Source organism: Canis lupus, chromosome 14 (assembly GCF_003254725.2).
Source record: "Canis lupus dingo isolate Sandy chromosome 14, ASM325472v2, whole genome shotgun sequence".
Taxonomy (NCBI): domain Eukaryota; kingdom Metazoa; phylum Chordata; class Mammalia; order Carnivora; family Canidae; genus Canis; species Canis lupus.
Genome location: NC_064256.1, coordinates 40,947,825 through 40,962,782, shown reverse-complemented (window position 1 = coordinate 40,962,782; position 14,958 = coordinate 40,947,825). Strand labels below are relative to the sequence as shown.

Here is a 14,958-nt window from a genome sequence, read left to right as displayed (position 1 = left end):
AAAATGGCTGTTGGATGGCAGCCAGCAGTTTCTGCCACACTGTGTGAATGATGAGTTCTTAGGTTTTCTCTGCATCATTCTGCCTCTGACTATAAAATGGAGATAATCCAGGACAGTGCGGAATTTAATTGCAAAACACTTCACAGGCTGAAGAATTGAGTAGTAGCTACATCGAACACTGCTCATTTAATCCCTCATTTCAGCCCCGGGGCAAAAGTACTATCTTTATCAACATTTTTTTAAAAATATGTATTTATTAGAAGCATGAGCTGGAGGAAGGGCAGAGGGAGAGAGACCATCTCAAGCAGACTCCCTACCCAGTGTGGAGCTGGATGTGGGGCTTCATCTCACCACGTGGAGATCACGACCTGAGCCAAAACCAAGAGTCAGGTGCTTAACCGACTGAGCCACCCGGGTGCCCCATATCTTTGTGTTTTACAGATGAAGAAAATGAAGACTTAAAGAGGTTGTATAGCTAGTATTGAACTGAGGCAGCTTGACTTGTGTGGGATCGCATTATAAATCCTAAGCAACACCAGGAAGTGGGAACAGGGCTTCCAATGACAGGGTAACTGCAAGAGTGAGCCTCAGAGACTCGGGTACCAGGTCGTGTAAATCACTGGACTCTAGGCCGTTTGTGACTCTGTACCCCCTACCCCTGCTAGTTTTTCCTGTGATACTTACCAACTACTCAGTTTCTAGTGCAGTCCAGCCTCTGCCTTTTCTACATACTGGGTAGGATCTCTTTATCCCTTGTGCTTACTACTTGGCTGAGTGACAGGATAACCAAGTTTTTAATCAGACTTGGGTTTTTACTATATATCATTGTTTTGAGTACTTGCTCTGGTTCGGGGGCCTGCTGGAATGTGTGGCTGTGTGATGGCATCTTCAACACTCCGTTTCCATGTGTATCATGGGTCCTTTATCTCTCCCTGCTTTGAGATCCAGGCTTTCTTGGTTCTGCAAAATGTCTCTCTACACCTCAGAAGCAGACCTCCCTTTCTTGGCTGTCAAACCCTTTTCACTTTCTAGATACTTCTTACTTTTGATAATGAGGCACTCAGCTCTATAACATAAGCAAAATTATGTCTCTTCATTTCTCCTTTCCTCAGATCTTCTATTTCTGTCTTCTACTTTCTCCCCCATTCTCCATCCCACCACTGGTTATTTTTCTAAAACACAGACCTGTTGGTTTACATCTTCAGCCCCTCTCCACTGTCTATGGAAGTAAGTCTGAATGCTCCTGAGCATTTCAAACCCTCCAAGATGTGGGCCCTCTGAACTGCAAGACTCGTCTTGCAGAGTTCCAGCCACCCTGGACATCTTGCTGGTCTCTGTTTCTGCTCATGTGCTCAAACTCTTTTCTATTCCAACTGACCATTTTCCTTCTTTTCCAACTGGAGATTTAGTTCAAAGCTCATGTAAAATTTGCTTTCGAGAAGTGTCTGATTCTCTAAGAATCCTGTTTTGTTTTTACGGCAGTTAGTAGGATTCTCTATATTGGCATCGTTACACCACAGTCCATCGTTAGATTATTATTAACGGTGAATGGTGTCATTTTTCTTGCTCAGTTGTGGATCTACTGACTTAGAATTTCCCTTGAGCAACTAGCATATGGCAAGAATTCAGTATGTCTTTCTTGAAACAAATTCCATTTCTCTGTTTCCATAAAGAAAAAGCTCTTCTCTAAGTGGAAACAACCTCTTGCATCCTTTTGCACCTTCCTCACAGCCTTTGGGCCTCCTGATTCAGAAAATAGAAAATAACAAAAATTATCATCTACAGGCAATCCAGGAGCAACAGCTCCATTTCTCATTCATGTAGCTCTGAAGCAGGGTTTCTCAATGTTGGCACTATAGACATTTTAGGCCAGGCAGTTCTTTGTTGGGGGGCAGAAAAGATGGGGGATGCTGTCCTGTGTGTGCATTGTAAGATGTTTCAAGCAGCATCCCTGGCTTCTACCCACTAGATACCAGTAGCACCCAAGAAAGTTTCTCCATAAATATTCTGTAATGGATTACTATTGGCCCTACTGCCTTTCCTAGTATCTACAGGCTTCTCGCCTATGCTTTCTGCTTCAAATTTAATGCCATTTTTAGATTCCCTAACCTTACTTTTAAACCCAGCTCCGTTCCTCTTCATCAGTAAGTCCTTCCCAAATTAACCCTATCTGGACTCCATTCTAATTTTGCATCATTTTATTGCCCTCTGAACATCTGTAGGTATATTTTTCATGTAACTATCTCTACACTGGTACAGTCGTTATACGTGGGTCTATTTTCCTCTCCTGTCTGATTCTATTAGTTGAATTGTCTGAACTGGATGCTTATCTTTGTGTCTTTTGTGTTATGCATGTCCAGGGTATGCATTTATGTGTACGTCATAACGCACAGTGATTATTTACAGAGCACTGGGCTTACGATATGTGGCATCTAAGGACTGGTCCCCCAAGGAGCTTCTCTTTTGATGGGGTGCTAAACAGTTTTGCAAATATGTATAGCACAACAGATGGTAGAGGTAGTATATAGGCCAATGCCTTGGAGGATGGGTAGGATTTCCTTTGGCAGACAATTTGAAGCAAAAGGAATGGAGGTGTCTTTGCATAAACAGCGTTCTCTCCCAGCCCTGAAGAGAGGTTCTCAGAGCCTCTTCTCCTTGCCTTTTCTTTTGTCATCTAGCCTTACCCACCAGCAGCTAGCTATCTTCTCTTCCAGATGCCTCCTTATTAAAGGCCCTTCCATTGGCCAGGAGTGACACAGATGCTCCTTTGTGCTCTTCTGTGTGGCATACTACTTGGATCCATCATCAGGTTCATTCCTGGGGAAAGTAGACATGTATGTTTATGTGTACATACACACACACACACATACACGAAGGATTAAATGGGACCAAATTTTGCCCTTACTCCTGTTTGAAAGAATTATGTAATCCCAGTATCCAGGCTGCCATATACAGAGATGTGGGTTGCGCACTTCACAAGCATACCTGGCAGCCATGATGGTCTCTGGCCAGTCCTCTTGTCCAAGGTAACAAAGTGAGAGCTCAGGTGGATAAATACTCTGTCACCATAAAAGAGTATGGATTGATGGTGTCCTAGATATAAAGCCTACATGTCTCATACTTAGGGAAAAATAGCTATGGCTCTCAAGCAGCCTTCAATGACCTTAGGAATTTGATGGGTTGGTAAAGCGTTAGAAAGCATCCTGGTCAGAACTGTCTATTTCTAATAACTTTGACCCTCTGGCCATGCCAGAAGCTGGGAAGGCTGCAACATGCCGTGTTTATGAATTGGCCTCATAGAGCCTTGCACAAATGGTTGAATAATGTTTATTCACTCACTTGTAGGAGAAAACTCCAGTTACAAATGTGAACATGAATGCTTTTTTTAATAGGTGGTGTTATTGTGCTGCACAGTGTCCCTGACTTTTAGATATTTAACTCATAAAATTTACAGCAACACTTAAGTGCATCTGGATTTTACATCGAATTTGGGAAGGCAAGAATCTCACTGTAATTTCCACTGACTGCCCTGTAATGGAAATTATGGCTTGGGAAAAGTTTCAAATGACGTGTCTATAAACTAAGGAAAAGTTGATCCATTCAAAGGCTGGTTATGTGCAATTGTAGGATTTTTTTTTTTTTTTGAAAGGCCCATTCCCAAAAAGAAATATTTATTTCAGCAGCTGAAGTAAACTAGCCAAGAATTAAAAGTTGGTCTTTGTAAGTTGTTGGTTCATCAAATTCAGTCCTGAACATGAAGAGAACATTGAAGTAGAATTATGCTGGGCTTTTTAGACCTCTAGAAAGGTCGTCTATACAGAGTCCAGTGTTACAACTGTTAGTCGCAATGAGTTGACCTCGGAGGATGAGCAGCCTTTTTAAAGGTCAGGATGCTGGCCTACTGGTGCTCAGGATGCCAGTCTTCTGATCCTCACCCTCTCATTGCCTGGGCTTGTGTGAGCAGGCATGGCACTTGACCTTCCAAGTCTGTGGCTCTCCTTTTCTCTCCATACCTCCCTCCCCCACCATTGTTACCGGTGTATCCCGTTCAATTTCACGACCTTCCCTCGAATGTCCAATGATCATTCGTTGACTGTTCTTGGCTCATATTTAAGACCAAGGCAATACAAAGCTGATGGGAGGCTGTGGATGGAGGTGTGGATGAGGCTTGTTGACCATGGACTTAACTGTGGAGAGAGGACTTAATGGGGAATTGCCAGATGTCAGCCTCTGGTGGGATCTTCTCTGCACCCACTTAATCAGAGGAATCCTCTAACTGGCTGCTGGTAGTGGCCTGGGGAGCAGTGGAGTAGGTTTATTTCTACGTTCATGCCCTTCTTAGCCCTGATCTCTCCCCTCTCCCCTGCATGCTTTCCTGGTTCACTGTCTCTGGATAATGAACCATTTTAAACAGGCCTCCATGTTTTTTGCTCTGAACTGCCCATTCCTTGTGTGTCATCACCTGGCACTTATGAGCCAGGGCTTCTCAGGGTTTACCGCCTAGCTCAGGGGTCTCCCCCAGTAGCAGACACCGGAGGATACAGCTGCTTCTACTCTCTGGGTCACTTTCCACTTATGCAGGGCTTTTCTATCTGCCAAAACCCTGGCTGAAATCACTGGTCTGCTGACATCTCGCCTATTTCTTCTATCCATAGGAGAGTTTTCTGTCACTTTATTTCTACTTTAGTGGGGCTCCAGATGGTGAAAGAAACAAATCCCCTTGGTCAGTTTGCCATGTTTGATCAAAAGTTCCACTTCTGGTCCTAAAATTAGTGTATCCATTTCATAAGTGTGCGTTCTCCTATCAGCCAGGCACTGAGCAGAGCAGAGCGCTGGAGAGGTGAGAAAAGAGGAGACAGTTCTTCACCTCAGAAGTGTGGAAGGGGGCAAGGATGTACCCAGAGGATGCCTCCCCGGGGACCAAAATACAGGGACAGTGCTGGCAGTGGAGCAGTGCAGAGAAAGGGATGTGGTAAATGTGGCCAGGGGCACGTTGTGGATGGCCACACTGGATAAACTAACACTCGGTGGTTTTATGAGTTGAGCTATTAGGAGAAGACTGAGAACAGACTGTGCCCATTAATTATTACTGAGTGAGTCCAAAGAAAAGTGGTGTATCCAGCCCGGATCTCCCAAATCCTGTGTCTGACCGGGTGGGCCTTTGCCTCTCCAGGGTCTTCCAGCACCGCAAGTCGCCTGCTGCCTCCCGACCCACATGCTCCCCACCTCCCACTGTGGCTGTTCACACTGAGAAAAGGGCCTGGTGTTAGGAAGACACAAAACTTGTAGGCCTTCTCAGGGGGCATGATTTCTCCCTCTTCCCATAGCACTCTCAGCCTGCAAATAGCTTGTGACCAATAGAGACCTCAGTAGTCTTGTTGTGAGGCAGGACAGTTGATTTCTCACTTTCTTAAATGTATAAGTAATTTGGGTCTATAAAATTGTAACAGTGGGCAGCCCGGGTGGCTCAGCAGTTTAGCGCCACCTTCAGTCCAGGGCCTGATCCTGGAGACCCCGGGATCGAGTCCCACATGCGGCTCCCTACATGGAGCCTGCTTCTCCCTCTGCCTGTGTCTCTGCCTCTCTCTCATGAATAAATAAATAAAAATTTTTAAAAATCCTAACAGTGTAGACTACCTAATGCAGAGCTTGATTAGCCTCAGTTAACCCAGCAAATGACCTTGATAGTTTTCACTTCGGCTTGAGAATAGCACGATGAAATGTTCAACATAAGTCACAGATCCCCTTAGCTGCCATTGCTTCCCAACGCCAGAGACAGCAGAGCCTCTGAGCATGAGCCTTACTGATTGAGCCTGTTCCTTGGTCATGTTGCAATTCCACTTCCTAATGAGAAGGGTCAGAGTGCTATCCTCTCTCTTACCTCTGCCATCGGTTCTGCCTCCCCCCCACACACACACACGCCCCACCCCCGCCACTTGAGAAGTAGTGGGAGCCAGTGCTGTGACATTGAGAAGCAGTGGGAGCCTTTGGCCTTCAGTTGAATCTGGGAAGCCACGAGTCACCAGGACCACATGACCTCTTCCACTTTGTGCCTGCGTCTAGGCCTTCATGTGCAACCGAGCATTCAAGCTGTCAGCCCGAGGTAGCAATGCCAGAAGAGGCGCATCGCCGTCTATTTTAGAAGATGTTTTAGAAACTGAAGCAAGCCAATAGGTTTCTATCACTGGGGTATTTATAAATCTTAGCATTTGAATCCTCTTAGCCTTCAGTCAACTTGAAATCTGTGAGCAAGCAAGGGGTGGCATGAGGCAGAAAACCAGAACCTCTCGGTGCTTTTCTTGGCTGTCGCCTGCCCTGCTAAAAAAGTTTGGGTTTATCTTCTTGTCACTTCTTAGTGCTATAAAAGCGGTTGAGTGCTGTTACATGTGGCCGTAGACAGCCACATTAGAGAAATGCTTGCCTTCTTGCCAGTCGCCAGCTTGAGGAGCATCCTGCGGCTATGAAAAAATCAAGTGTTCCTCTCCCACAGACTATTTACTGAGGTGGATTATATCTCTGCGCCGCGGTAGCTGATGTTCCAGTTTCGGATTTTTATTGGCACCGTAGACAAACCAGCCAGGGAACTATCTGGGAGATTGGGGCCATAGCCATTGGCGTTCATATCACATTTCTTTCTGTAGCAGCTCATCGTATGCAGAAAATTTCTCAGTGGCGTGGCACATTGTATAAGGAAATTCTTTTTATTGAATTCGGTAATATCCAGGGGATAGTGTTACTCTCTCCAGCCCATTCTGACAATGGACGCTCCGTGTTCCTGAGGAGCACGTCATCGTCCTGCTGTGCAAATCCTCGTCTCTTGTTGCTCTAATCCTTTCCTGTAGAGAGTTTCTAGCAGCAGGCAGTTACTTTTCTGTCAGGGAGGGAGAAATAATAAAGGCAGCTATTCTACTTTTACCGAATGTGAAGTGCTCAGCGGCGTAATTAAATCCATAAAATGGTGAGTCATGATCACGGCACACCAGTCAGCCAGGAAGCGAGTGACGGAGCTGATGTTTATTTGCGACCAGCAGCTGATGCAGTTCCTCCAGTAGCACTTGTGTAGGCCTCTCCTGATTTGTGGGCACCAAGTGCCTAATTTCATTTTTAAGAACTCCAGGCTTTAATGAATGTTCTAAAGGTTGCCCAAGGAAATGTTTAATCCAGAAAAGATCTTTAAAGCCTAGTGGATATCTGTCTGGAAGTTCTACTTTCTTGTGGTTGGCAGAGTCTACGTTCTAGAAAAGAGAATCCTGTCCGAGGTGCTTCCGGATGGTCTTTTTGTCATGGAGAGGATGACATTTGGAAGCTTCTGGAAGTCCATTTCACCACTAATAATTTGAGGGTATGCGACCATAAGTCTAGCATAGGCTATAGAAGGTGGTGAAACAAAGTAAGGAAACAGTATTTCAGTACCTTCCTTTGCAGCTGGAATGCAAACATTCTTGATTCTTTGTGGGAAAATTACAAGGTATAATTTGTGTGAATGTCAGTGGCCAACATCATTCATCTGAGCATCAGAGAACTGAAGGATTTTATATAAGGTACTTCCTACCCTTCCCCAAAGACATATTGGGGTGTCAAGAAGAAAAGAATAATATACACGTGTGTTTGTGTGCGTACCTACTCACACTACTACTCACTACTCACACACTAGTGAAAGAAAAGTAAAAGTCAAGGTAGCTTAGAGAAGCCATATTTAAAATAGCTGAACTTCTATAATGTGGAAACAAAGGAAAGCTTCAGAGGATGGTTGTGGGAAAACAGACTGAGCATCAGTTACAAGAAGAAAGGCAACAGTGGAAGATATAAAAATGTTTATTGGCCTCCTAACTCTTTTCCCCTTTAAATGGACATTTTAGACTCAGGATGGTGTTTCTTTCAAAATCATACACCTTATGTAATCGTGCACCAGATGGCTTGGAAGGAATGGGTTTTAGTGAGTCAAGCTCAGGCCCTTGTCTCAAAAGCTAAACACCTCGATCATCAGGCACTCCACTCGAGGTCAAAGTGTTTTGTGATCGTTTGAGAAATTTTCCACATAGACATTTGCAATCATTGCCTTGTGTGTTCTTACCTTCCTCTCCATTTTCATGGTTTTTGTTTCCAATCTCTTGTTTCTTACCTCGTTAAGCACCTACAAAGACCTTGCAGGATTGGTCTGTCAGTCACCATTTGCACACATGGCCTGCCCAGCATTCCAATGGACCATTTTGGAGATAAAACACCTTTCCCTGGTGAGCGTTGTCCTACTGACTCCTCTCTAGCAAACACAGGGAAAGGGCACAAGCATTCCTCAGAAACACAGGTATGCTTTGGGGTCACAGCAAACTTAGAGGAGCACAAGGAAAGGTATTTGAAAATGAAGTTTGCCTTGAACAGTGATTTCCAGTATGCAGAGAACCGTGGGTTGTATCTGTAGGCTAGTGATGTACAAACAGCCTCAGTTGCATATGTAATCATTGTAGCAGGGAGAGGAAATGCAGAGTTACTGATCTGTTCTCACTCGTGCTGCCAAAACCTTGAGACCCGACTTGATGGAGCCATTCAGAGAATCTTTGTCTCTTGTTTCAGAATTTGGCTTTCAAGGACCTGCGATGGCAAAGACCCAGGAAGCAGGATTTCTGAATAGTATGTCTCTGAAATTCTTGGCATAGGAGAAACAATAAAGTGAACATGAGATTTTTAACTTTAACACCAAGAATAAAATTGCTGCTACCGCCTAGTTTTAGTCTGGGAGTCAAGAGCATTGCAGATTGATTTTTATGCTATCATTTTTGCCACCCGTGCTCTGTGCCACTGTGTCTGCGCCCCCCCCACCCCCCCTCACCTGTTAATGTGCTTTGGGGTTAGCGTGTAGATCTTGCATCGACTCCGTGCAGTAAACGCTTCCTGTACAAAGGTGCTTGAAACAACATCTGTCATTACATCAAAGAAGGTGTTATTGCCAAGTGCAGCTGGAAGAGTTCTAATAATGAGATGCTTTTAAATGAGGTTATAATGAAAAGAAATCTGTGTGAAATGGCTGAGCCTTTTTCTAGGAAAATAAAAACGCGTGCAGTTTCCTCCCTTTATAGTCTTATTACATAAACCGTGTTTTGCATGTGTTTAGTGCAATCATTGCTCTATGTGAGAAGCTTGAGAATTTATTTCTAGTTGTGAAAAGTGCAATTTGTGTATGTGTGTGTGCGCACGCGCGCGCACGCCATGTTGGAAAGGCACCATTACAGAAGGTTGCTATGGTGTTGAATTCGCTCTCTTCAGGAGAAAAGCCCCTCTAATGAATGTGGTGTTTGTAGATTCTGAACCAGTATGAGAATTCCTGAATGAGAGTCTAGAAAAAGTTATAATAAACCCATTATACAATTAAAAAGGAGAAGAGCTGCCCTCCAGAATGTGAATCCAAACCCAGAAAAGTGTTCAGTGAACAAGAACAATACTCAGTGGGTTTTCAAATTGATGGAGCTTTCCAATGGCAACTAATTTGTTCCAGCATTCAAGTGAGCATAATTAACAGAGACTTTCTTTCTTAGGCCGATTACCCTCCAAAAACCATGCCAACATTGTAACTGTAAGCAGTGAAAACCAATATTTATGAGGGGGATTGTGCAAGAGTTTGTGTGACAGATGGACATTTTATCACTGTTGATGTTTGGAATTCCCTTGAAAAGTAATGTAATATCTTGTTATTTATGAATGAATGAACAAATGATTGTGCTTTGCTGCCTGGGTTTTCTTTAAAAAGAGCAATGTTAAATCTGTTTCTCTGTCTAGCCCCTATTTCTTTATGTTAGGCATCCTCATATATTCTAATGCAAAAGCTGAAAAATCATAATTGTGTTTTTATTACAGATACAGATCCACGTGTCTTAGAAAAACAAGAATTACAGCAGCCAACCTATGTTGCCCTCAGTTACATTAATAGGTAAGCCATTTTCAGAATTTATAGCAACTTTGTATCTGCCACATGTTTGTTTTTTAAATGTATCTTTTTAACAGTAGAAAAAATTGTTTTCAGTCTTAAAATATTTACTGGAGATTATTTAAGATCCACCTCTATACAGAATTTTGTTTCTCCGTTGCAGAGCTGTAGGATTGTAGTGTTCTGTGCATATGTCTGAAAATAGGACTGATTTATAAGCTCATTCTGGAAGTATTTTGTATGCAGAGTTAGAATATGCTCTTTTGACTTCATAGGGCAGTTTGAGAGATTAATGGATGTATGTTTGAGTGAAACTTTTAAACCCTGGGGTGAAGAGGTACTTTATGAATTCAGAACATTGTTGGAATATCAGAATATATCAGGATATAATAAATCGAAATAATTTAATATCAGAAGGTTATTTAGTAGCAGCTCATTTTTAGTAAAAACACTCTCAGCAACCATCCCATCTGTGCAGAGTAACATGAGTTTTTACTGTAACTGAAAGTGTGAGCATGACTTTAGAGAACACTTAGGACTTCATCTGTCAGATCTAAAAGGAGACTTGGTGTTTCAGCCAACTTAATTAAGGAGACAGTGATTTCTGGAGACAACCTAAAATCAACTTACATTAAGAAAACATACACCCCCAGAGAGAGAAAGGCAAAGCAAAAGCAAAACTAACTGGCTTTTAATGAGAATGAAAAACTCTGTTCGTAAGTCAGTGCATGAATTTCTATCAACTGTCCCTTTTTCATATGAGGCGAAGAGTGGTTTTCCTTCTCTTGGTACCAGAGCTGAAGTTCAGAGTCTGAAGTAGAAGACTGGGAATGAATTATCTGTACTGTTCCATTTCGAGGCATTTTTTGGGGGGAAAACTTACTAATCTTTAGAGAGCTTTGAGTTGGAGGTGCCTGTACTCCATTTCAAGTTATTTTAGAAAGCATGTTTTTAAAATGATTCATTAACATCAACCTCTATCTGCATATTATTGCCTTTGGATTTCTTGCTTACGAGCCTTGCCTAGAAGTGAGGTAAAGCATCTACAGGGTCTCACTGCCTATGATTTTTGAAATTTTAAGTAGAACACCTTCAAAACCACATCAGATACAAATGAAGGTTTACGTGCTTATCTGGATTTCTCACAAAACCGGTTTTTGATGATTAACCTACATTTTGAAAAGTCTTTTATACATTAGAATTATGTGTATGTGATATGTTAATTAGCCTAATATTGGGCAATAGGATCAATAGGCTTCTGGATTAACTGGCCTTGAATAAGATTTTTTAGTAGTGCAGCTGTTATGTTTCGGGTAAAACTTTACCTGTGTGTGGACAATTTCATAGAGTACCAAACCTTATTCTAGTAAGAATCTGAGCTTTTCACATTCATTCTTCTTCACATTGTCCAACCACGTTGGCAGCAGGGATCTACTCATTACATAGGTGTTCTATTCCCTGGAGAAATACTCTGAGAAATATTTGGTAGTCCCAAATACTCTGGTGTGATTTGGGACTATCAAAGAAGACACTGTCGACAAGGGCCACACACAACAAAGCTACCAGAGAACTTGAATCAAGTATGGTAGTTTAGCATAAACTGTGCAGTAGGAGAAGCTTGAATCTGAGTCTTCGCATAGGAAATACAATGACGTGAACATGTAGTTCTTGGAATTCGCCACATCCTGTCCCAGATGACACAGAGTTGACGTATGAGAGGATGGATGTGTTTGCTGGTCTTTAGGTGACGAGAAGGACTGTGTACAGAGGTTGCCCAGGTTACTAACAACTTTTCTCACTCGAGATCCCTTTGTGAACAGTGTCACATTGGTAACGTAGTACATTAACATATGACAGTCTGTGTATTTGTAGGTGATGGATAAACACTTAGTAAATGAGAAGACCAAGCCATGGATAACTGTGAGGAAGAAGTCAGGTCTGGCAACAAGGAGAGTTAGGTGAAAAGGAGTTGTAGGGCTCTTAGACCTAGAAGGGAAACCCTGGAATTCACATGAAGCCAGTAGAGGATTCAAGAAGAGAGTAATGAGTTTAACTGGAAAGAAAGTCTGCTTGACAGCAATCTCCTGCAGCAGAAAAGAGTGCTATTAGGGGGGAAAAAAATAATTTTTTTTTCTCTCCAACCTCAGGGGAAAATAAAGCTTAATTTTGCTGAACAGTGAAGACAGAAAAAGAATATTTCTCTGCTCATGTATCTGTTTATACAACCCTAATGTACTTTTGGACATCCCAAAATTGAGATGAAACTTTCTTTGGCAAGAACATTGCCAAAGAGTGAAAACAACAGACTTTGGGCCCTTCAAATGGAGCTAGCTTTTTGGATTCTAAAAAAGAAAAGAACTGAGTGGAAATTGGAGCCTATATTTATATGTTTTAAATTGCCTTACTCTCTTGAACCCAATGTGTTGAACAAACTTTTAATTCCTTGAAAAGCAGTTCTGTTACAACACCTGAGCAAATTTTAAAATCTAAATAGTGAGAATGAGACAGACTGAATGAATTAGGGTTCTGGGAACAGTTTGGGGCGAGGGAGATGGATATGAATTTTAAAGATAGGAAGCTCTGTTAATTTTGTGATGTGAGGAGCAAGAATAAGTCCATGTAATGGGAAGTTTAATTACTGCGTCTGTATAATATTCGTATACCTGGGAAGTATAAAGTGCAAGAAGAAAGGCTATAAGACTTTGAGAGCGAATATAGAAGAAATAATACTAGAAAGAGCAAATATAACATTTCTTATGCTCTGAGCTCTATGCTAAACATTCTTTTTACATGGCTTATTTCAGTCTTCACAATAACCCTATGAAGGAGGTACTGTGATGATCTCCACTATACAGGGAGGGATAGAAGTTAAGTGACTTGTCATAGGTCCCCAGGTGGTATGCTGGGGATTATTGGGTTCAAACCTACATCATTAGGCTCCAGAATCTGGGCTCCTGATCACTATACAACCTGATTTGTTGGGATATCAGAGTTACATGCTAGTTTACTTTAGAAAAGTAAGAAGAAAATTTGGAAAACTAATGTTAGAAAAATACAGTAGGACAGCTGGGCAGAGGGGCACAGAGAGACCTAAAAATCAGGGTATATTGCCAAGCTGTAGATAACCAGAGAGTAGCAACCTAGTAAAACAGCAGGAGACAGCAGGAGCTAAACCTGCCGTAAGTGAGGCAATCAGTAACTCCTAAATGATACATTGCTATGGGAAAAGCAAATTGAGTGTGCCAGGCACATCCTAGCAGAGCAAGCAGGCCTCTGCTGTCCTAGAGAGGGATGCCTTCCATTGCAGGCAGAAAGGGTGGAGCTCATGAGCGGGGTGCACAGGGGACAGGATGGGTCAGGACTATCTTCACTCCCCCTCTCACCAGTAGGCGCGTGATAGGTGAGCGGCAAGGTGAAGTCAGGTGAGCCTCCATCAAAAGGCTGATCAGGGGGATCCCTGGGTGGCTCAGCGGTTTAGCGCCTGCCTCCAGCCCAGTGTGTGATCCTGGAGTCCTGGGATTGAGTCCCGCATCAGGCTCCCTGCGTGGAGCCTGCTTCTCCCTCTGCCTGTGTTTCTGCCTCTCTCTCTCTCTCTCTCTCTCTCTCTCTCTCTCTGTCTCTCTCTCTGTATTTCTCATGAGTAAATGAATAAAATAGTTTAAAAAAAAAAAAGGCTGATCAGAAACACTAACCCATACCTGGAGGTTTCCTTCAGGTTATGGTGATGTGGTTCAGGTGGCTGCCTTGAGGTGATAAGATGGCTTATTAGTAACTTGTGACTCTGCAAAATAGGTACCTGAGAGGGGATCCCTGGGTGGTGCAGTGGTTTAGCGCCTGCCTTTGGCCCAGGGTGCGATCATGGAGACCCGGGATCGAATCCCACGTCGGGCTCCCGGTGCATGGAGCCTGCTTCTCCCTCTCCCTCTGCCTGTGTCTCTGTCTCTCTCTCTCTCTCTCTCTCTCTCTCTGTGACTATCATAAATAAATAAAAAATTAAAAAAAAAAGAACTTCATTCTAAAAAAAAAAAAAAAATAGGTACCTGAGATAACCTAAACCTAGTAGCCTACATGGCCATGGCTGCTAGTTAGACTATCTTTTCTACAAAATGTTTTTCTTAATTTAGAAATGTTATTTTAACCTCAATTTTTCAATTGTGTATATGATTTTGAGGTAAACTGTAAAGGAGTATCCTACCTAGGCCCAAATTGGTACCTTTCTTGCGGTCAATACCTTGTTGTTTACTACCTAATAAAGATCTAATAGTTCTCATACCTAAACTACAGCTCTACTCCAGTTCTCTTTGTAAGACTGCACTGCCACAAGAGTTAGGTTTCACCTCCTCTGAAAATGGCTTTTTATTTAGCTTCGTGTTTGCTATTAAATTGCAAATTCTAAAATGAGTTTCATAGAACACCAATTCCAAAGGGTATTTTCTTGTGTCTGTCTGTCTCTCTCTCTCACACACACCTCATTTACTCACAAAGGATTCTGTGGTCAATTAAATGTGGGGAAAATCTGAGTTAAATAAAATGGGTTTCTTTACTGCAGGATTTATCAGATCTTTTCCTTTGCTGCTATGCATTCTAAGTCTCTAGGAGAAATCTGTTTCTCATAGGGACCTGATCCCAGAGCACTTTTTCTTGAAGCATCTGATGGGACTTGTTCTGCATATACCGGCAGGGGGTTGCTAGAATTACATCACTTTCACCTTTATCCTCAACTTCCCCAAGGAACCCTGAAACCTTTTATTCAGGAAAGCGTTCTATTCTCTTCCTGGTTCAAAAATCAGAAGACTACTTTTTTCCTCATGGTCAGCTGGGACAAAGGAGAAAATTGTGCCCTTCTATGATAACCCAATCAACTTGTCTTGTGCCTTATTTATTTGAGAGAGTGGAGGGGCAGGAGGGAGAGGGAAAGAATGTCTTAAGCAGACTCCCTGCCCAATCTTAGGACCCTGAGATCATGACCTGAGCCAAAACCAAGAGTCTGACACTTAACCAACTTGTACCTCTTTTTATTATTTTTTTTTAATTTTTGA

The 14,958-nt window shown here is 42.6% G+C and overlaps 1 protein-coding gene across 2 annotated transcripts in view; it reads left to right on the top strand.

Annotated features, from left to right (window-relative positions):
• Nucleotides 1-14,958, top strand: part of JAZF1 (JAZF zinc finger 1) — a 336,562-nt gene that overhangs the window by 182,430 nt on the left and 139,174 nt on the right. For both annotated transcript variants that reach the window (XM_025464472.3, XM_035698655.2), the window contains exon 2: nt 9,850-9,922. In XM_025464472.3, the coding sequence (XP_025320257.1) occupies nt 9,850-9,922 (73 nt within the window). The remainder of the gene's footprint in view (nt 1-9,849; nt 9,923-14,958) is intronic.